The sequence below is a fragment of the Peromyscus leucopus genome, chromosome 13 (assembly GCF_004664715.2).
Source record: "Peromyscus leucopus breed LL Stock chromosome 13, UCI_PerLeu_2.1, whole genome shotgun sequence".
NCBI classification, from domain to species: domain Eukaryota; kingdom Metazoa; phylum Chordata; class Mammalia; order Rodentia; family Cricetidae; genus Peromyscus; species Peromyscus leucopus.
The window spans coordinates 13,367,871-13,391,809 of NC_051074.1; the positions used below are offsets into that span (position 1 = coordinate 13,367,871).

General features: G+C 36.0%; 1 protein-coding gene across 1 annotated transcript in view; it reads right to left on the reverse strand.

Annotated features, from left to right (window-relative positions):
* LOC114699788 (solute carrier organic anion transporter family member 6A1-like) overlaps positions 1–22,054 on the reverse strand; it is an 83,859-nt gene extending 61,805 nt beyond the window's left edge. Inside the window, exons 1-6 of the mRNA XM_037210154.1 lie at positions 21,552–22,054; positions 19,370–19,630; positions 12,927–13,118; positions 10,842–10,938; positions 4,930–5,045; positions 765–874 (exon numbers count right to left, since the gene is read on the reverse strand). Of these exons, the coding sequence (XP_037066049.1) occupies positions 765–874; positions 4,930–5,045; positions 10,842–10,938; positions 12,927–13,118; positions 19,370–19,630; positions 21,552–21,873 (1,098 nt within the window). The 5' untranslated portion in view covers positions 21,874–22,054. The remainder of the gene's footprint in view (positions 1–764; positions 875–4,929; positions 5,046–10,841; positions 10,939–12,926; positions 13,119–19,369; positions 19,631–21,551) is intronic.
* Positions 22,055–23,939: the final 1,885 nt, after the last annotated feature.

Sequence of the window (23,939 nt, forward strand, 5' to 3'; positions counted from 1 at the left end):
GAAAGAGAAAGAGGGAAAAACTATGTTATATTTTAATTTCAAAATAAAAATAGTTTTAAAAAGGAACAGGATGTTTAGCAAAGACCAATGAGTAATAAAACAATATCTCCAGCAAAGAGAAAAATAACTGGAAATTGGAAAGACAGAGATACAAATGTGAGTTAGGAAGACTCAGTTGATGTTATTTTGAAGACTTTTGCAAGTTCTATCCAGAGTGAAAAGTTCACTAAAAATAAAACAAAACTGCATGTGAAAATTACAACCATGCAATACATATTACGGAAAGAAAATTTTAAGTAGAAGAAAAAAACATTCACAATAGGATTGAATGTTGGATCAGGCTTCCTCTGCACCCTGGTATCTGTCTCTACGGTAGTCCTGTTTCTTAAATATAGAAAGAAAAGATTTTCTATTCAATACTGTGATTTATTGTGTTGGAGGGAGTGTGTGTAGACAAAAGTTCTTCCAATTCATTTCATCTTGTTAAATGTCATATTTACTGCTCCAGGGAATATAAACACAAAATAATATAAAATCTATTAAAAATTACAGTTGTGCATCATCAGTCTCTGGCACTAGAAAGGTCCCTAGAAATGTCAAATAATAAAAGTGCTCTTCATTTCCATTACAAGAAAAATGCACACTTTAATTAAGAGACTCCAAAATTTTCACTAAAATTTAGTAAACACTTTGCCATTTTTGACTCTATAAGAAAATTAACAGGATGACTTAACTGGCTTATTAACAAAAGTATTTTACTTTACCTGAAGAGCATGAAACAAATCCTTCAAACGAGGTCCAAATTTCTTATATCTAAGCTTCTTGTCAAAAGTGAGCGGTCCCTTTTCTCTCCTAAGTTTTAACTTGCGTGCACCTATAGATCACAAGTAAAACAATCTTATTTTGAAGCCAGTAAGAAAATGTACGCCATGCATTTGTACACATGATAGTAATCCCAGTTTGCCATCGAAAGGCAAGTAAATTATTTTTAAACGAACTAAAACCAATGTGTATTTTAGAACGCAAATTATTCTACAGTAGTGCTTTGCAAAAGACAGTTATGTGATAATGAAACTTCCTCACTACTGCATGGCCCAATTCTGCAGTTGTTCCGTATGTATGTCTCTTAACTCCTGAAAGAGTGCTTCCTATGGCCAAATTAATCAGTTCTTAGTTTAATGTAGAATTCAACAGCCACATTCAAGAAATTATTAAGAGTGGATGACACAGGCCTGAAATACCAGCCCCCCCCAAAAAAAAGCCCACCTTCATATATTACAATGTATTTTGTGGTACTACTAGAGCACTAACAAGAACTTTTTTGTAATAATACATAGCAATAATGTAATAGTGTTAATAGTAGTACTAAATGTAACTATCTGATATATTGTGTACCCAAATAAACTTGCCTGAGGATCAGAGGACAGGGCCAGCCATTAGATTAGACATAGAAGCTAGGCAGTGGTGGCACACACCTTTAATCCCAGCACTTGAAATCTCATGCCCTTGCTTGGGAAGCACACATGCCTTTAATCCCAGAAAGTGATATGGCAGGGCAGAGAAAGGTATGTAAGGTGTGAGGAAACAGGAACTAACTCTCTTTAGGCTGAAGATTTCGTAGAGGTAAGAACTAGTGGCTGGCTGCTCCGCTTCTCTGATCTTTCAGCTTTCACCCTGATATCTGGCTCTGGATTTTTTATTAAAAGAGCACCTAAGATTCCAACAACAATTTTCACTCTAATACACATATCATTATACTTATTTTACTTCTCCCAGCCCCTTTATCTTTTCTTCTTACATAACCTCTTCTCTCCCTTCATGTCATATATATATATATATATATATATATATATATATATATATATATATGCCATCTCAGTTTTCTTTCCTGGAAGTGTTATGACATTTCTTTATATCTGAGTGAAGTGCCCTGGGAAACACATTTTCCTTATCCAGTCATCTGTTGGTGTATGTCAAGGATGCTTTTATATCATGGGTCCTGTTAATAGTGCAGCAGTAGTCATGAAGGATATCTAGTCAGGACTTCCTTAATAATAGCCAATCTGGATGGTGAGAGATTGAATCTCAAAACAGTTTCCATCATCATTTTTTGATTATGAAAGTTGTTATACACTTATTTTTAAACATTGTAGATTAGAATATAAAGTAGTTAATTTCATAACTATTTTCAAGCATATATGTTATCATATAGTTGATTTCATAACTGCATTTTCAGGCTTATATGTTATCATATAGTTAATTTCATAACTGTATTTTCAGGCTTATATGTTATCATACTTTGTTCTTATTAGTCCCCTTTATTGACTTCATAACTGTATATTCAAGCATATATGTTACCATATAGTTGATTTCATAACTGTATTTTCAGGCTTATATGTTATCATACTTTGTTCTTATTAGTCTCCTTTCTCTATTGCTCTTGCACATGTCATCTTTCCCCTTCAATTTATCCTTAGCTCCTGTTAAGTCTCAATACTTGTTTATGTATTATCAGTATTATTTCATTACTGTATATCCAACTTCCCTTAAGCTCTCTTCAGACCTTCACAGGGTCATCTTTCTAGTTCAGGCATCCCTCCTCACACCACAACAAACACACACACACACATGCATACACGCTTACACATGCATGCACACACATCCACACATATATGTACACACATAGTTTTAAATTCACATCTCACATATGGAAGAGAAGACATGTTATATTTGACTTTCTGAGTCTTACTGGTTTGACTTAAGATAATATTTTCTAGTTCTGTCAGTTGTCTTAAAATTTTTCATTGCTTGGTCTTTATGGCTAAAAAAAATTCCACTGTGCATGAGCCAGGTGTCACTGTGGGAGTCAGGCAATGAAATGCACCATGAAGAAGTCAGAATGAAAACTTGGTTCAAATTGACTCCATTCACCTGGATCAGATCTTGGAAAGTCTGATGCCTAGTGGTTTATTGTCAGCATTTTTAAAAACAATATAAGTTGGGAAAAAAAAAAAAAAACAGTTTCTGGTGTAAAACAATCCCAGAGGCACAAGGAAGTAATAATTACATTTAAATTCAACTCAAGGTACATGTCATGTCTTCCAAAAAGATGGATTCTGGAGCTAGGGCACCTGTATTAGCAGCTTAAGGTCCTAAGGAAGAATCTGACTTGGTCTTAGTCACACAAAGAGCATTGAGTTTATTTGGGATATTAGCCACTTCTGCTCCTGGTTGTGAAAGTTTGGAGGAGCCTCTGGTTGTATGGATAGTATAAAGGTCATTTGGAATATTGGATATCTCAGGTCCTGTTGTAGGGTCTTATGGGCATCCCTGACTATACAGATAATGTAAGGCTCATTTAGATTACTAGCCACCTCCACTCCTGGTGAAGTGACCTGACCAAACAGATAAATAACACAGATCACTAGGATGTTAATAACTTCTAACTTTCAGGATGGAAGAACAGATTTTATGTCCATTATTTTGAGAGGACAACCCTGTGTGCATAACATTCCTGGTTTCCCTGGAGATCTGTGGATGTAAGAATCTTTGTGCTCACAACACATAGATACTATGTTTTCTTTAGCCCATTAAACTATTTATTAACACTAGATTGGTTCAATTTTCTAGATAGTGTAAATAGTGAGGCAATAAGTAAAGATAAACAGCTATTTCTGTGGTAGAGTCCCTCAGGCATACATATTGAAGAGTGGTATAACTAGGTCATATGGTAGATTTGTTTAAATTTTTTTAAAAAGATTTTTAGTTATATGTAAATTTGTGTGTGTGTGTGTGTGTGTGTGTGTGTGTGTGTGTGCGCGCGCACGTGCGTGTGTATGAGCACACATAAGCAACTGCTTCTGAAGCCCAGTTGTGACCAAGCTCAGGTCCTGGGCAAGAGTAGTATGCATTTCTAATTGCTAAGATCTCTCTCGAGCCTTTTTTTTTCAGGTTATTTTTTTTCTTTTGAAGAACCACCAGAGAACCTGTATAAGTTTATATTCCCACCAGCAGTGAGTAAGGGTTTATTACCCCAAATCCTCATTAATCTTTACTCTCTTGATTACAGTTATTCTAACCAAGCCAAGATGGAATTTCAATGTGGGTTTAATTTGCATTTCCTTAACTGGCAAAGATGTTGAACATTTTTAAAATATTTATTGTCATTTGTATTTCTTTAAGATGTGACTGGGTTTTTAGCATGTTTTCTGATAGTGATGAGTTTTCCTTTTTTGGAACTGTTTCAGATGCATCCCAAATGTTTAGGTATATTGTAATTTCCATTTGTATTGCTTTAATATCTGAATGCTCAGACTTTACCTAGGCTACTCTTTGTCTGCTTGCCCTTGCCCTCACTAGGAAGTCCATTCCTTCACTACATTCAAACCTTGTTTGGGGTTCCATTGTATAGTGAAGACACGCTGAGACATCCAGACTTATGGACTGAAAAACTAAAGGGCTCTTGGAACCTTCTGTTCATAGGCAACCCCATTGTTGGATTAGCTGGACCACAGCCTTTTAGTCATTCTAATAAGTCCTCTTTCTATATGTATATAACTTCTATAAGTTCTGTTACTTTAGAGAATTCTAACACACTAGATAAATAGATTTGGTTCAGTTCATTTATAAGAGACAATTATAGGAACTTTAAACAAAATTGCTATTATTAAAAGGAAATAAGGAGTGATTATATATATGTATGTATATTAGTGAATTTGTGGTGCATAAATATAATATTTAGATGTCATATTGCTTGATTTGGTAAAAAAACAAAACAAAAAAAAACCAACCACACTAGGATACTATGTATCCCAGAGCAATACCTGCAGGAGAAACATATTTATAAAGAAATGTAGTGTATCTGTGCTTTGAGAATGGTAGGTGAGGGTATGAATTACTCTAACTAATTAATAATGTTTTTATACTCACCAGGTAAGTGAGATGGAAAACACAACAATGGAATAAATGAGATCCATGAAAGTGAAGTGGCAAAAAGATAACCAGCCCACCAAATGACTTGACGCTGTAGAAAGTTGTGAGCTCTCCTTGAAGAAAGAAAAATAAAATTTAAACATAGTTAGGGTTAAATTAGAGATTTTCTGTTAATTTTCATTCATTTGTAATATGTCACTATTAATTTTGGGGTTTTGCTGACATGGGTCAGTTGTTAATATTCAGTTGCATGGTGTGTCTTTGCTCCTGTCAGAGCCTAACTTTTCCACTTCCCTTTTCAGTGACACTACTCAGGTAGCAGAAGCTCCTATTTGTTTCTAGTCAAAATTATCTCCATTAACAGTTGCACCCCTGGAAAACCAAGTCTTCCTTCTTTATCCTGGTCCTCTGAATCTTGCACATGGACCTCTGGGACAAGAAGCCTTGCCCTGGAAGTTGTACAGCTTCTTCTGTATATGGCATCTGACCCTTAGAGTGACAGATCATCTGAAATCCCTTCCTTCAGGTCCCTTGTGTAAGTGCATTTGATTCTTCTGTGGTCTTTCCATTTTCCGTATATGGTCCATTTGCGTTCTTTTTAAGGTTTCCTTCGCTTCTCACAGAGCTTAGCAACTGGCAAGGCAGAGACTGGGTATGAAAGACCCTGTGCTGGGATTTGCTGAGTTTCTCTTCCACAGAGTGACTATGAGCTATCAGTGTCTCTAGTTTTTACTTAAGGCTGAGGACACCTAGAATAATTTTTTTGTTGTTGTTTGTTTGTTTTTATCATTTAGGGATAAGATCTACAGAAGTCAGTGAATACACTGTTAATCTTTTTAGCTCAGCACCCATGGGAAATCTTAGCCAGGAGCTACAGAGATGACACAGAGAGAAAATGTGAGCACTGGATGTCCTTGCAAGGACCATGGTTTGACTTTCAGGACCCACATGGTGGCTAACGATCATTTCTAAGTTAATTTTCATAGGATTCAGCACCTTCCTCTCCACTTTGTGGGCCCTTCACACACATGATTCAGGCATATATCCTGTCAAAACACCCACACTTACAAAATACAAATAAATATTTTTTAAAAATAAAATCTTCTCTAGCCAGCTATTGTACTAAAATACTCACTTCCACATAAACTTGTATTGGAGGACCTGTGTTCCTGCAAGTGTTAATGAGTTCTTTAGACTTTCTCTTCCATAAAAAAGTGGAAATGTTCACAGTGTTATTCACTGAAGAGGCAACTCCTTGTATTTTGAGGGCATTATTCAGGAATGTATCAACACACAATGCCATAGCGGTTTAATCCTTAGTTCCACAATCTGCTCCCATGTATGTTAATATGTAACATCCATAGGAACTACACCTTTCCTTTTTGTTATTTTCCATTTACGGCTATTTATTTATTGTGGTGCTAATGATTGAGCCCAGGGCTTTCTGCATGGTAAGCAGGAGGTCTATCATCAAAATACAACCAGCCTTTTCTAAAATTTCAAGTTCACTCTAAGCTATGAAGCCAGGCCTTAATTTCCCCAAAACTTGAGAGTACATGGATCATCATTACCCCTGGCTTTGTGATGCTTGTAATAGCCAGAATTTTGTGTTTCTTAGTATTTTGAATCCACTTATATGGTTTTATTAATGGCATTCACATATGATACAATTGTTTTATATTATGTGTAATTGCACACCTAGAAGAACCAAGGCCTCAACTACATGCAAAACCTAAAATGAAATGTGAAATGCAAGCAAAATTTTGACAGGGTTATCATAGTTACCAGATACATTTTTAAATCAAAAAATTTTCCTCATGCCCAGAAATAAGTGATTTGAAAACTAAAAATCATTATGATTTCACCATGCAACACTCAGCAAACTGTTGAAAGTCTCATGCACTAGTTTTCTGATTCATTTTTAAGAAAGACTATAGTAAAAATTCTTCAAACAACAGAAAAAGACTAGAGAAAGTAGCGCAGCCTGATGTTTTCATTAATGGAAAGGTAATAATAATTACAACTAGACATATGAATTTAGCTGAAGTCTGAGGGCTTTGGTCATTAACAGAATGCCAAATTTAACAAGAAGAATTTTTTTAAACAATTTTTATGTTTAAAACCTCTTTGTTATGTTTGTTTATTTTGTTTTATGTATATGAGTGCTTTGCCTGTATGTTAGTTAGTAGTACACCCTATGCAGAATTCAGAAGCGATTGTTGGACTCCCTGGACTGGAGTGACAGATGTGAACTACCATGTACTCAAATCCCAACCCAGGACCTCTGAAAGAACAAGTGTTCATTACTGCTGACCCATATCTTTATCCCCAAAGAGTAATTTTGTGATACTAGACCCTGATAGCTGATAAAATCTAATAATCCCTGTGTGTATCTCTCTGTGTGGATTTGTAGACAATTAGTAAAATGTACAATAAAATTTTGAATATTAAAAAATGAGATTTAATATAGAAATAAAAATATGTCATGGGGCAGACCAGACAACAAGGAAGAAAAACTATAACTATAAAGATATTAAATTTATTATGAAATTCATTATTACCAATAATTGTTAGAAAATGTATAGAATATGTGTGTAAAATAGAATATAAAGTATATAAAGTGAATAAGGTATATAAAATAGAATCAAAGACAAAAAATAGCATAATCATATCAATTGTAAAAAAATTCCATGGTAAAATCTCAACCCCTCTTCATAGTAAAACCCCAAAGTAGTACTCAAAGATTCATGCACATCTGAGTATAGAGGACATAAGCCATGACTGCAAAACACTGCTAAACAAAGACAATCTGAAAGCATTTTCTTGACAGTGGAGAATGTAAAATGGGTATCTACTCTCTGTACTCTTACTCAAGTGAGCACTTAAAATCTTAACCCATCCAGCAGGATGAGGAAAAGAAATAAAAAAGGGACATACGTAGGAAGGAACAAACCAAACCAATCTATTTAAAGACAAGATTCTACATCTAAAATACCCTAAAGAGTCAGTCTTAACACTCTTGAGAGATTGTGACAAACACTTTTGGCAGAGAAGTTGAATAGAAAATTGTGTATAGAGATTAGTGACTTTCTTAGAACTAATAAGACGCATATGGAGAGAAAGCAGGAAAATAATCACATTCACAGTTGCACCAAAACATAAAGGACTTAGAGAAAAACTAATGAAAGTATAAGAAACTATAGTTAATTACACAAAACACTAGAAGGTAAAAACCATTAAGAACAAGATGGGGGGGAAAGGAACTAGTAATAGTTGGATTGACCTCCATGTACATGATTTAGGAGAGTAGCTTGAAAATGGACTGTCTTAGTTATGGTTTCTATTGCTATGAAGAGACGCCATGACCACAGCAACTCTTATAAGGAAAACATTTAATTGACATGGCAGCTTACAGAGATTTAGTCCATTGTCTTCATGGTGAGGAGCACGGTGGCATGCAGGCAGACATGGTGCTAGACAAGGAGCCATGTTGCTATAGATGCAACAGCAAGTAGATTGTCACACTGAGTGAAGCTTGAGCAAAAAAGATATCAAAGCCTACCCCAACAGTGACACACTTCCTCCAACAAGGCCACACCTACTTCAACAAGGTCACACCTCCAAATAGTCCCTCTCCTTTTGGGAGTCATTTTCTTTCAAACCACCACATTCCTCTACCTGGTCCCCAGTGCCTTGTAGTCACATCATAATACAAAAAAGTGCATCAGTTCAACTTCAAAAGTCCCCATAGTCTATAGCAGTATCAAACTAACATAAAAGTCTAGAGTTCAAAGTCTCTTCTGGGATTCATGCAATCTTTTAACTGTAATCCCCTATCAAATCAAAATCAAAAAGCAGATCACATGCTTCCAACACATAATGGCACAGAACATACATTACCATTTGAAAATGTAAGAAAGGGAGCATAGTGAGGAAATAATGGACCAAAGCAAGACTGAAAACCAGCTGGGCAAACTCCAAACTCTGTGTCTCCACATCTGATGTAAAAACACTCTTATATCTTATATCAGATTTCTACTCCATTCAGCTCTACTGCCTACATATCAAGATGTAGCCAGTACCACATCTGCCAGTACAGTGGAGTAATACTCCTTGCCAAGATGATAATGGACTGAATTTTTGAAAATGTAAGCTACTCCAATTAAATATTTTTCCTTCATAAGAGTTGTTGTGGTCAGCCGGGCGGTGGTGGCGCACGCCTTTAATCCCAGCACTCGGGAGGCAGAGGCAGGCGGATCTCTGTGAGTTCGAGGCCAGCCTGGGCTACCAAGTGAGTTCCAGGAAAGGCGCAAAGCTACACAGAGAAACCCTGTCTCAAAAAAAAAAAAAAAAACCAAAAAAAAAAAGAGTTGTTGTGGTCATGATGTCGCTTCACAGCAATAGAAACCCTCACTAAGACACATATTCCTGAACATGGTCTATAGATACAATGGAATACTTATCAAATTCTAATAGCATTTTTTTTACTTAACTAGAATAAATATCCTAAAATTCAAAACCCCTAAGAGCTAAAGAGTGTCTGAGCAAATGGAGTACTGGAGAAATCAACATACAAGGTTTCAAACTGTGCATCAGATTCATAGTGCCCAAAAACTGCAAGGTACTGGCACAGAAATAGATGTCTAAACAAATGGGATAGAGATGATGACAAACAAAACCTCCTCTACAGATATCTAATCTCAAAACAAAGAGAGACCACGTGTTGGAGAAAAGACAACTTCCTTCAAACCTGGTTCTGGAGAAAGTGGTCCATGTGCACAATAATGGAAGTATATTCTTTCTTCTCTCCCTAAAAAATTAGTTTAAAATGTATCAAAGGTCTTTCTCTAAGGCCTGAAAATTTGAATTTAGCAGAGAAAAACTGAAGGAAGATCAGTCCAGGGTGGAGACATAGGCATTATTTCTGTGACACCAGCTATGTGGGTTCTCTCTTGATTCCTGATGCTCTTCCTCCACCTTCACAGAATATCATTTGTCCTCCTTATTTTTTTTATATTCAATGAAAGATAATAAATCATCAGAGCTTGTCACTCAGGATTTTAATTTTTGAGCTGCTTAACATACTCCTGTGTTGTCTAAATTTAAGGTAGTAACTTATTTTTGTCCTTTTCTTGAAAATAGATTCTTTTCTCATACAGCATATCTGAATTGTAGTTTCCACATGGGGTCCCAGTCCTAAGCATGAAACTATTTTCAATGGATGCCCATTTGCAAAGGGACATAAGTTTTCTACAATAGAGTGTGTTACATTCCATAACAACAACATTCTAGAGCTGGTTGCATGGCCAGGAGCAGTTGCCCAATTCAAAATGAACTCAATGGGTCTTTTACAACCTTTTTCTTCATTTTGTTTTGTTTCATCATTTATATTTTGTCCTATTGATCTTTTTATTGTTTGTTTTGATTTTCATTTTTTGTGGAGGTTGTTTCTTTTTCATTTTTTGTCTTTGTTTTGTTGACTGCATGAGAAAGACAGATTATAATGTTAGGTGGAAAGGAAGGTAGGGAGAATCTAAGAGAAGTATTGTATGGGGGAAGAATATGATCTTAACATTGTGTTAAAAACTCTAAGTAATATGAAAACTTCTTGATATCATGCAAATAATTATAACTACTATACTGTATTGAATGAATATTTTAAGTTTTTTAATCAACAAAACAAAAAAGTTATTGAGCATTAAGTAATGATTCTAGTTATATTTCAAATAGTAAAAATATGAATTCATACTATAAATGTATTTATGTTTTCATATATGTACACATCACACTCAGTTGTATATATTTTTCTAAAAGTGTTACTAACTAAATATATTATTTATGAGCTATGGTATCTATTCAAGTATTCTATATGATGTAAACAAAATCGAAAAATAAATAGTATGACATACCCTTCTGTCAAATCTTCAGTGCTTGTAGGCTTAAGATTTGGTGATCCAGTTGTGTAACCCAGACCGTATCCCAGTACTTGTACAAGTTCACTGATACCTTGAAAATGAACCCAACACCAAATAGTTTCACAACCTAACTTGATTATAATAAAAAAACAACTATGTGTGATATCTGAAAGTTTTTTAGGCAACTCTCTACTAATTGAGAGAGGGAAGATTGGTAGGAAAAGAAGGGGGGATGAAAGAGAGGGAGAGAGAAAATTGTAAATAATTTCTTCAGTTGATTCTAATAAATCCCAAATTAGTAAGGCAGGAGGCTGATGGGAAATCCATGTAAGAGGGTTGACACTAGTCTTGTAGTTGATGCTAGTCCTGAACCACAATCACTGCTTCTTTGGGAAAAGTCACTCTGTGCTGATGGGACTTTACATTGCTTAAATGAGACCTGTTCTTACAGTAAATGTCATCTGTTTTACTCAGTGTCTGATTGTGAACGTTAATTGTACCTAGGACAATGTCAGTGAGCCATTTAGAGTACTTCCTGAAAGTACAACTGGGTGGTACACACTCTTATCTAATCAAGTATCTTATCTAATCAGAAATTTTAATTATGAACTTAATTATATCTTATCTAATCTATATATTTAAGGTAGTGTATATTTATATTCAATATGAATGTAAATAAAGTTATATTTCCTTTAATATGTCACTAAAGTAAGATAATGCATTTTCATAATGACCTTTGCATTAAGCTTCCAGAGTAGCAGAAGGTGACATATATATATATATATGTGTGTGTGTGTGTGTGTGTGTGTGTGTGTATCGTACTGATGTGTGTCTTAATTTCTGTTTAGCAAAACTAAAATGAGTATTTTCTACCAGTTTTGACAAATGCTAATAAAACAAAAGCATTTCTTATAAATGTATATATACATAAGTATATCCTTTATTATAGTCTATTAGAAAGATTTTCTGCTGTGGGATGGTCTGTATGTCAAATTGCTCTGACTGGTCAATAAATAAAACATTGATTGCCCAGTAGCTAGGCAGGAAGTATAGGCGGGACTAACAGAGAGGAGAAAAGAAAGAACAGGAAGGCAGAAGGAGTCACTGCCAGCTGCCACCATGACAAGCAACATGTGAAGATGCCGGTAAGCTATGAGCCACGTGGCAAGGTATAGATTTATAGAAGTGGATTAATTTAAGATGTAAGAACTAGATAGCAAGAAGCCTGCCACAGCCATACAGTTTGTAAGTAATATAAGCATCTGTGTGTTTGTATTATAAGTGGGCTGGTGGACTGCAGGGGCTTGGTGGGAGCTGGAAAGAAATTCTCCAGCCACAATATTCTTAGCCTTGGGTGGGAAAATTACATTTTTTCAGTACAAGTTGTTACTTCTTTGTTGTTGTTGTTTTGAGATAGACTCTTATTATATATAGTTCTAGCTGACCTAGGACTTGCTATGCAGCCTACATGGGCTTTGAACTCAAAATCATCATGTCTCAGTCTTCCTATGGCGAGGAGGATAGGCATACTCCATACTATTTACTCTTTAGATGATTTCAAAGAAAGTATAAAATAATTTCATATTTTTGAAAATGATTTTTAGATATCTCTGTGAAAGCACATCTTCATTCTCTCTACCAGGACCAGATTCTGTTACAGTAAAAGAGGATAGATTATTTTAGGATGTATCAATATTTACTTAATGCAAGACATAGTTTACAGAAGACTATGTAGAGGAGATGACACTGCATTCAGCTCTCTCTCTCTCTCTCTCTCTCTCTCTCTCTCTCTCTCTCTCTCTCTCAGAGGGAAAGAGAAGAAGAGACATCTATTTTATATTCTTCTAAATATACTCAATGATATTAGATGATTTGTGTAGTGTACCAAATTTCAGAACTAGGTAGATCAATGTGATTCTGAAGTGAAGCCCACAAGCCATCAGTAGTTAGTACAGTGTCATTACAAGGCCATCAGTACTTTGGTGTCAGTTAAAACATACAGAAACCAAGTGAACATTCGAAGTGGGCCAGGAATATTAGAGAAAAAAAAAAAAAAAAAAAAAAAAAGAACAAACTTACCTAGATAGATGCCAGCTGAGTATCTGGCACTGTGTTCGTAAATGTAGGTCACACCAAGGACATATATAGGTATTGCTGCAAATCCCTGGAGACACTGCCCAAAAATGATGAGACCAAGAATTTCTGATCTGTGTGGTACTATGGTTTCCTTACACTCCACTGTTGTCCTGTGTTCCGGTTCTATGCACAACTCTTTTGAAAGATAAGAATTATATTTTACTGAGCAGAATTCAAAATTAAATGTACAATTAATTTGCAGTTTCTACTGTCACCGTGTTTTTTTTCATTTTATTTAATATTCTTACATTGAGTGCAGCCATACAATCAATTGATGATCATATTTTAAATAGAAATAGCACAATAAAAGAAAATGTAAGGGAATACTGAAAGAGACACATACACTATGAAAGAAACAGCATGATTGTTTAAATGCACAAGATTACATGTACACAGATATGCTTATATACATACACATTTACACATACATAGATACTTATAGTTGGAATTTTCTTTGGGCCACCAACCAGCTCCCAAATAAAGAAAAAGAGACTCATTATTAATTATGAATGTTCAGCTTTAGCTTAGGCTTGTTCCACTAGCTCTTTTAACTTAATTTAACTGGTTTTTATTCATCTAAGTTTTGCCTTGAGGCTTTTTATATTTCTTTCATTCTTTATGTCCTACTTTCCTGCTTCTTCCATGTCTGTCTGGCTAGCACCTTGTGTCTCCTTGGTGTCTCTTTTTTTTCTTCCTCAGAACTAAATTCCTCCTTCTTCTTACTCTCCCTAAGTAGAAGTCTCATCTATACCTCCTTCCTCATTATTGGCCATTCAGCTTTTTATTGACCAATTAGGTGCCTTAGGCAGGCAATGTAAAATAGCAACACATCTTTACATAATTAAACAAATACAGCAAATCTTTCATAGCTAAACAAATGAAACACATATTTGCATAGTTAAACATTCTGCAATATGCACTAAATTTCCTATACTTTGCATCCTGTTCTAATGATTTTTATCTCCAAAATAAAAGTACTCACAATCCTCTGGATGATCTGAATTGCCAAAGTCCACTTTCTGAGTTTAGTTCTGTGTTCTTTTCTTTAGCAATCTTTATATTAAAACATGTGCACTACTTTGTTAAATGGTTTCCTATTTTAGATTCATGAGCTTCCATAATATATACTCTTATGGTTTGTATATAAAATTTCTCCTTAAAGTCTCATGCACCAAATTCTTAATTCCCTGTGGATATTATTTGGTGGGGTTCCTGTAACTGTAAGAGGGAGACACCAGCTGGTCTCTGACAGGAATGTCTTGTCCTAGGCCCTTCCTATCTTCTTTCTGCTTTTCTTATACCATGTAGTAAATTGACTTCCTTTGCACAGAAAGTTTTCTGGCTGGCCAAGGGCTCAGAGTCAATGGAACCTAGTAACTATGGATGAAGCACTCTGAAACCATGTGCTAAAATACATTTATCCTACTTTTAAGTAGTTATGTCAGCATTTGCTCATAGAAACAAGACAACTAAATGTACATGGGATTATAAAAACAAAGTATTAAGTTGTAAAGGTAGACAGCCAGGTGTGAGGTGTATGCCTTTAATCTGAGCACATAGGAGGCACAGGCAGGAAGCTCTCTAAGTTTAAGGCCAGCTTGGACTACAGAGTGAGTTCCAGAACAGCCAGGGCTACATAGGGAAACCCTGTCTCAAAACCAAAACCAAACAAACAAACAAACAAACAAACAAAAATCCCAAAACATTTCTTCATTTACTACATGGTTATCTATTCATTATATTTAAAAACCTTTGAATGTTTTTCTTATTTTTCTTACTCACAAAGTTATAGGATTTGTGTATTTATACTGGTGGTAGATTGGTAAACCTAATCAGGTGATACTAAACTATATCTATTTTGACCATCTTGGGTGGAATTTACAACATGCACTTGAAATGTCATAGAAAAACTAGTAAAGATTAAAACTCATTACACTATTGAAATGTAATTTGTCTTTGCTTCTGTGCAATAATACATAACTCTAGGGAAAATGGAAGCTATCTCTTAAATTATGATTTAACTCAACATGTTCATACTCTCTTGTCTTTTTAAATATAATAATCCATGATGTGTGTAATAGGTTTGTTTATGACTTTTAAATACATGTATAGGATGTATTCTGATCAATTTCACCTCTTTTCTCTTTCTGCTTGTCTTGTACTCTCACCGATTATTTTTCCATTCCCAATTAGACTGCTCATCTACATTCTTTCTTCTTCTTTTTCTTCTTCTCCTATTTCCATTTTTTAATGACTCAATGAGTTGCATTAGAATTGCTTGCAGCATATGGGGTGAAAGGCTGTTCGTAGAAGCACAGGCACCTTGCAGGGGCACCACTGCTGAACTGACTCTCCCTCTCTCAACAACATCTAGCTACATATAAATCTCCAGGAATGCATGGGAAGTGTGCTCTCCTTTCCCCTCCATGACAGGATGTTTACAGATGCTGTCTTGGATAATTTGTGTGCAGATACTTACAGCTTCTGTGCGTTCAAGACTACAATGGCCATTTCATACCTAGTCCAGCATGTCACACTACTTCCCACACCCTCCACTTCATTTAGCTCTTCCATTCTTCTTTCTCTTCTGCAATATCCTGTGGACCTTGCAGGCCATTTTTATCTTAGCATAAAACAGTCACTCATTCTTAATTTTTAATCTTATAAATCTTCCAGCTAATGTCTTTTAGTATGTGATCCAAATAATATATAAAAACCTTATTACAATGTTCCTGTTAACTATCTCAAGTTGTGCCTAACATGTTTCTTCTGTAGTTATCATTGACACTTCTGTATAACTTTGCTCTCTATCACAACAGGCAAGCCCTAAAATTACAACCTTAGTCAAATTATTCCCTTTCCGTAATTTCAAGCTATAGTTTTAGAGCTGAAGAAAAATATGTGGTATTCAAAACCCATTTCGACTTCATGGTGAATAGAATCAAGCAAATGCTTCATGCTATTTACAATCATAAAGCACCGTTGGAGCCCATTTACCTCTGCCTTGTTCTAGAAAGTTAAACTTACTAGTTTAACTACTCCTAAGGAGACATTTCTGAGCTTTCTATTGAAGAATATCTGAAAACAAATGTTTCCCATCTCTATAATAAATCTAATCCTTTTGAGCCTTAACAATAAAAAAAATTAGTCTCTGTTAAGAAAATTGATAAATAACATAAATATCACACATAGCAAGCCTCCAAAGAGAAACTATGAAGAAATATGAATTATTCAGTATTACAAATGCTGATTAAAGCCCTAAATTAATGAAAAGCAAGTTTTCCTTACAGTAAAGAGCATGAGTTATGTTAACAAGTAGATGGAAGTGATTCTGTTGAAACATTTTGAGGGAAAGTCATGTTGAAGTTGACCACAGAAACAAGTGTAGAAAATCAAGGAACTCCCACAAAATCATGTATGAAAACAAGGAGATTTAAACAGGTGATAAAAAGAGAACAGACCACAAGCATATGTGCTATTGTTATTTTTAAGAGTGAGAAGAATGTAGAGCTAGGGAGGTGGCTCAGCAATTCTGGACTCTGGGTGTTCTTCCACAGAACCTGGATTCTGTTTCCAGCACCTAATTGGCAGCTTACAATGCTCTGTGCATCCAGTTCCAGGTTTTGACAGCCTCTCGGGCCTCAGCAGGCACCAGGCACACACTTGATGTACATGCATATATATACATGAAAAACACTCAAAGAGATAAAACAAAATTAATATTTAAAAAGGTTAAAGAAATTTAAAAGACCTCCCTCTTCTATCCTCAACTACACTGTAACAATAGTAAAGAACAAGAGGCCATGAATTTGAGAGTGACTAAGCATAGGGATGTCAGGGATTGGAAAGAAATAACATGGGAGGGGTGTGGAGGACAAGATGTGGGAGGGATTAGAAGATGGGAAAGGAAAGGAGGAAATAATGTAATTTGATTTTCATTTTTAAAAATAAACAAGCATTCAAAATTTAGAAGTGGAATGAGGAGATCTTGATTGCATGTAAGTGTTTGTGAAAACTGATAAAGAAGAGTAACGTGCAGAGAGCGGTATAGGGAGGAGATCAGTACGGAACAATGCATGAGGCAGGAGCACACAGCATGATCACTCTAGGCCACCTCCTTCATTTTAACTGGAGGGAAGAAGTGAAGAATACTAATAAGTAAATGTAGGCCGAATAAATTAAAATTTCAATGTAAAGAAACTAATGCAATTTCCCTCCATGACATCATTCTCCATCCAACACAGGACAACCTAGGAAATCGGTAAGAAAACCTAAAGTCCTTCCAAGGCAGACTCAAGACATGTAAGTGAATAGACTAATTTTTGAAGATACTTGTACTTCCACTTGGCAGCAGTAGATTCACCACAGGCCTCAGTGCAGCCTGCCATAGGTAGAGAAGGTGCATGATTCACTCCCAAGGTTTACAAGCAGGAGATAAGGGACAATGAGAGAAGAGAGCTGAAGGTAGCACTCATTGGAGGAGGCTTGAATGGTTTTACTATGTCATGTTGGCAGAGAAAACAAGCTACAAACAAAGGGAAATAGGAACTATGAGAATCAGAGAGAGCAGGTGTCACTAGCCTCTAATCCCAGTGAAAAAAGTTAACCCTTATTCTAAGTAAGCTGTAAGCACTCATGGCTGTCACCATAAAGCTGAGCTCAGTATGCCTGTTGAGACAGATGTGTGGATGGTCACTTTATACAGGTTCTAGAAAACAAAGATGACAACGTAGTACAAGCATTTTCATGAATTTGTGGATAATATTTTTTGGTTGACTATTTCAAGAGGTGGCAAAGTATGATGTCTACATGTGTGCCGAGGCACACGTTTGAAAATAAACCAGTGATCTTTGTAGGTAACAGATGCAATCATAGAGCAGAAAGAAAACAGAACAGAAATGGAAAGCTATAGACAATACCAAAGGGGCTCAGGGAACTCACAATGGAAGCACAAAAAGCAGCAAGGAGTAAAGAAAATCAGGAGATGTAGAAAGGAGAAAAGGAGTAAATAAAACAAATAAATGCAGAATCTCTCTCTCTCTCTCTCTCTCTCTCTCTCTCTCTCTCTCTCTCTGTGTGTGTGTGTGTGTGTGTGTGTGTGTGTGTGTGTGTGTGTGTGTGTTTAAGCCAAGGCGAGCAGCAGAGGCCAGAAGAGAGTACCAGATGCCCTAGAACTGTAGTTGTGGGTGGTTCCTAGCTATGGGACAAGGTTATATTTGGAAACCCAAGCTAGGTTCCAACTGTCTTTACAGATTCAATTAAAAAAAATAGGTGAACATTCATTATATTATTAATTCTTCATAATTGGTACATAGTGCATTTAAAATCTGATGAGATGATACAATCATAATTGACCTTTAAGAGTCTACTAATAGAGATAGTTACAAACAGCTTCTAAAATTCAATTGAAAGTATTCATGGGGTTAATGAAGTCATTTTTGTTTTGTTTATAGGTTTTTTTTAAGATTTATTTGTTATGTATACAGTATTCTTTCTGCATGTGTCCCTGCTTGCCAGAAGAGGGCACCAGATCTCATTACAGATGTTTGTGAGTCAACATGTGGGTGCTGGGAATTGAACTCCGGACTTTTGGAAGAGCAGCCAGTGCTCTTAACTGCTGAGCCATCTCTCCAGCCCTGTTTATAGGTTTTTACTCATTCACAATAATATAAAACAAACTTCAAATATTTTTATAAAAACAATAAATATAACACATAATAAACTTTAAAAACATTTATATACACATACACACATATACATCTCTCTTATTAATCCTGTCTTGTTAAAACCCAACTTATCATGTACACAAAAACCTGCACATGATGAGGAAAGATCTGGGACAACAGTGTTAGAAATATATTCCAAAGACATTTCAAGTAGATTTACTAGAATAGGAGAATGATTACAAAATAAACAACTACAAACAACATGACAAAGCCATTATCTTTATAGATCCAAATGGTAGTCAAAGAGTAGGGTCCAACTTTTGCAAAGAGAAGAGTAACTAGAAAAGTTAACTCTCCTATGTGTAGGCTCATTCCTGTGTTTGAGCTTATGTGGGTCTGTGCTACAAAGGGAATGAAGAGAGTAATTCAAGTATCTTATGGAAATTAAAATCAACCACTGGACTTCTCAAGAGATTTTTAATGCACATAAAATTGTATAAAAGAAATAATTTTGCAAATTATCCCATAATAGTCTTTCCTAAGGTCATCTCCCCTGTGAGATAAATCAGAGAGCTACAGGTAGTCAGTCAATAAGCATGGCTACATAAACAAAAAATGGCAGGCACACAGACATACATCATAAACTATTTTAAATTCCTTGAAGCAATGATTTAAATGAACATTGATTCAGAATATGAGAGTGTATTTGAAAAATCTCACCTTTGCCTTCTTCTAGTGTTGCTACAATTTCATATTTCATGTATGGAACAGCACAGAAAATGGATCCAAGTCCCACTAAAAAGGCACCAGCTGCCACCCATTTTGGCTTGTGCCATTTATCTCCATAGTACGCTACAGGTATTGCTACCAGTAAAGATGCAAAATCATAAGTGGAGGACAGTATAACTTTCTCTGGCCTTGACAGATAAAATTCCTTCTCAAAATGTCCAATACTCAAGTCAATAAAACCAAATATAAAACCTAAAAGTCAAAAGACAAAAGGCAATATAACACATTTTAATAGACAAAACAGATTACCATTATAATCATTCAAAGAGAACTTTAATTTAGACCAATTGAAGTTTAACATTTCTGAGAATTTTCAATCTTTTTTGGAAAAAAAATATATGCATTCAACGTAAATTATTTCATATTCTTAAACATTAAATAAATGATAGCATAATGTACATATAACCATCCATAACTAGAATTGTTCAATATCTTGGATTCTGTGTTTGAAGTTTAAAATCTTGAGCATTTTCAATCTTTTTGAAAAAAAAGTATACATTCAATGTAAATTATTTCATATTCTTAAACATTAAATAAATGATAGCATAATGTGCATACAACCCACATGTAAAGAAGTGGAAAAAAGTGTACTAAATGAAATAAAAATAGCTTGATACAAGAAATAGCTATAAAAATATTACATATCTTGGAGTGAAAACAGAAATAGTTACAAATTAAAAATCATGCTATTTCTGCAAAGGGGCTGAACCACAAGTCAGTGCTGCAGTATCCACAGCTGGTGTTGTTCAACAACTACCTCAAAGCCTCCTTGGCTTGCAGGGATCCGGGAGTCCAGACTCTTCCTAAAGCTACTAAAGCTCTGAGAACCCGCACATCACAGTTGTCACAGTTGACTCAAACAGCAAGATGCTGCTGAAACATCCATGATTACTGTTGATAGAATGTCTGTTCCCTACTTTACCTCCAACAACTCTAACCACCCAGTATTTCTCCTGCCACCCAAATCACTACCCAAACCAGAAACCCATAGTAGTGTCCAAATCTCTCACTGGCAACAGATACATGAGAGAGTCAGGTCAAGGGCAGTGGGCAAGTGTAGTATCCAAGTTAACTAGACCTCTTGCAAATAAAAGGAAGTTCTAAAGTGGATTGATGGAGCTCAGTGGGATATATATATATATATATATAATGTGTGTGTATATATATGTGTGTGTGTGTGTGTGTGTGTTTAATTTAATTTAATTTTACATATCAGCCACGGATTGCCCTGTCCTCCCTCCTTCCGCTCCTGCCCCCAGCCTCCCCCAAACCCACCCCCCATTCCCATCTCCTCCAGGGCAAGGACTCCTCTGGGGATTCAGCTCAGCCTGGTAGATTCAGTCCAGGCAGGTCCAATCTCCTCCTCCCTTCACCCAGGCTGAGCAAAGTGTCCCTGCATAGGCCCCAGGCTCCAAAAAGCCAGCTCATGCACTAAGGACAGGTCCCCGTCCCACTTCCTGGGGGCCTCCCAAACAGTTCAAGCTAATATATATGTCAGTTTCACTTATCCAGAGGGCCTGATCCAGTGGATTTTTTTTTTTATTTAACAAAAATAGTTAATGACAGTATGAGACTAAAATAATAGAAGAAGAGAAGGAGGAGGAAGAGGTAGGAGGAAAAAGTAAAAAATGTGAATAAAAACACCCTTGTGTTTCTTACTGTGATGTGGACCCAGTAAAATGTCATCATCCCTCAATGCATGATGAGGAAACAAAATCCAGACAGAAGGCTGCTTTGCCAAAGTGCTTCAAAACTGTGAACTGAAACCACCTCATGAAGGCAATGCTGTTTTCAACTTTATTTTAATCCCCCAAGGACTCAACCCAGAACTTAAGTTGGTCATCAAGTAACAGGAACTGAACACCACCTTCTTCTCATCAGCTCAGTATCTGAAGACCAGAATGGGAGTCAGATCATGGAGTGCACCCTGCCAGGCGGCGGGTAGCCAAAGACCTGAGTGAGGTAAAAGACCCGAAGGAACAACAAAACATTGGGTTAGCTGATTTTGATTCCATTCATGTCTGGTCATGGACCCTCCCCTTCCTGCTGCGCGTGTCAACCTTGTCTACCTCACTACTCCAATCACCACAGCGACCCTGCTCCTCCAACTTACCTTGAGCTAGGACCACTGTACAGTACATAGAGAGGAAGAAGTTAATGTTGTTGAAACGCTGTAAAGAAGGGAAAACTAGAGAGCCCAAGCCGAACGGCCCCTCCAAAAAATCGCTTTGTTTTGCATCTGGTAACTTCTTGGTGTCTGAAGAGACAGGTATTTTACTTTTTCTGAGGCTTGAAAACTTTATCATGGCAGTAGGAATTGCTGTCAGGAACGGGGATAGTTTGCCACGACCCACAGGCTGCTGCTGGTTGTCCCCATCATTCTCCTCTTCCACCCCCTCCATGCTGCCTTCTGCACGTTCCAGTTCCTGGTCCATGGTTTATCCGATACAGTTCTGTGGACTTCGTGGGCTCAAGTGACTAACGCTGTGGCTAAGAGAACTGCTACTCCAACCCCTGCAGGAAACACTACTTCCCATGTAGGAAGCCAATGTCCATCTGTATAGAGAGGTTGGCTGACGTGTCAGAAGTTCCAAAGCTGAATTCTATCTTCTCCCCGTCACAGTGGGGCAAAGGAAGAAAGGGAGGGGGAGGAGATGAATATGATCAAACCATGTTGAACAAAATGCTCAAATAACTAATAAAAACAATTTTATAATAGAACAGGGGAACCAACCTCCAGTATCTCCAGGCTTGCTTCTTGCTTGGTGTCTCTGCAAATAAAGTACTAAAATAATAACAAACAAACAAATAAGTAAAACAGGAAATGTGGGAAGACATAGTCACCATGACAGACTGTGACCGAAGAGTCTTTAAGATTCATAGCCTCTTTTCCTTTAATTATTTTATTTATATGAGTGGTGTGTGTGTGTGTGTGTGTGTGTGTGTGTGTGTGTGTGTAAATATGTATGTCAGTTTGCCTATGATTATCTTGGAACATAAAGTTCTGAAAAAATTGGTGTTTGAAAATTAGACTTCAAGAGACCAATATAGACTTGTGATCACAATTGATATGGAAACTTTTAATTGGCTTATGAGTACATGTTGCAAGATGCAAAATCTGTTGAAATTCATAGCACTCTATGATTTAGATGCCAGAAGGGGGTTTCATTGGCTTTTGACTTTATCAGTCACTAATGCTGTAAAAGGTGGTTAACTGCCACCTATGGGGCATGTTGTTTCATATTTCAGCTAAATCTTAAGAAAGTGGATTTAGAGATTTCAAAAATACATCATCTGCTGTTACTTTTATTATTCTTGTTATCATTTTAGAAAATAATTTTATTTATTTCCAATAGTTCCAGCTAGTATTCTATTTATGGTACTTAAACTCAGGTTATTATACACACTATACAATAGATTTCCACACGTACTGGGCTGACTTTTATAATAGCATGCATTTACATTCCTTCAACTTGACTTTTAAGACAAAACTTTTCAAAGCAAAATTATAATCTTTAAATTTTATTTAAAACTCTTGATTAGCAATTACTGATTCACAAACTTTTTAAAGCATGGATTAATTATGAGCATGTTGGGACTCAGAGGATCTATACTGAAACAAGGCTAGGTTTTACATGACTGATTACTTTTTTCTCAATGGTAATTTGAGTGAAGAAATGTCTGTATTCTTTCATGTGTACAAAGTAGTGGTCTTTGTATTTATATTCCCCAGAAGGAAATGTTATTGAGGAAAGTTCAGAGTAAGCCATCATGGAGTTGTAGAGCAGTCTTACTTTAGATTTGTTGGAGATGATACTTCTGACTGATGCTACCCAAAAGTTTAAAAACTTTCTGGAAAATAGTATTTCCCAGTGTCATCCAAGGGAGACTAGAATTTTTTTCTATTTCTCTCAGTCCTTCTGGAAAAAAAATAGCCTTTTGCTATTTTTATTATCCTTTCCTCTCCATGGGGAAACATTTTTTAAGATTTATCTACTTATTATATAGATAATGTTCTGCCTGCATGCTAGAAGCGGGCACCAGATTTCATTAAAGATTGTTGTGAGCCACTTTGTGGTTCCTGCCCTGTTTGTGTCCCTGTCCTGAATTCCTTCAATGATAACAGTGCTGTGGAAGTATAAGCCAATTAAACCCTTTCCTTGCAAACTTGATTTTGGTCATGGTGTTCCACTGCAGCAACAGAAACCCTAACTGAGACACCATCACTAGAAATGTCATTAAAATATAGGTAGCACACATTCTTGACTTTCTTGATATCCATTCCCCCATTTGTAAAACTGAATGCTCAGATTAACTGAGCCCAAAGAAAATAAAGTTAGAAATTTGTATAAAATCTTTATAAACTTCCTGAACTTATTCCTAATATAACATAGTTACCCCAACATACAATATGCTCTTCTTTATCTGACAAATACAAAAACAGAGCCTTTTGTCACTTCTTAATCCACCAGTAATAGTAATAACTATTAGTAATAACTAA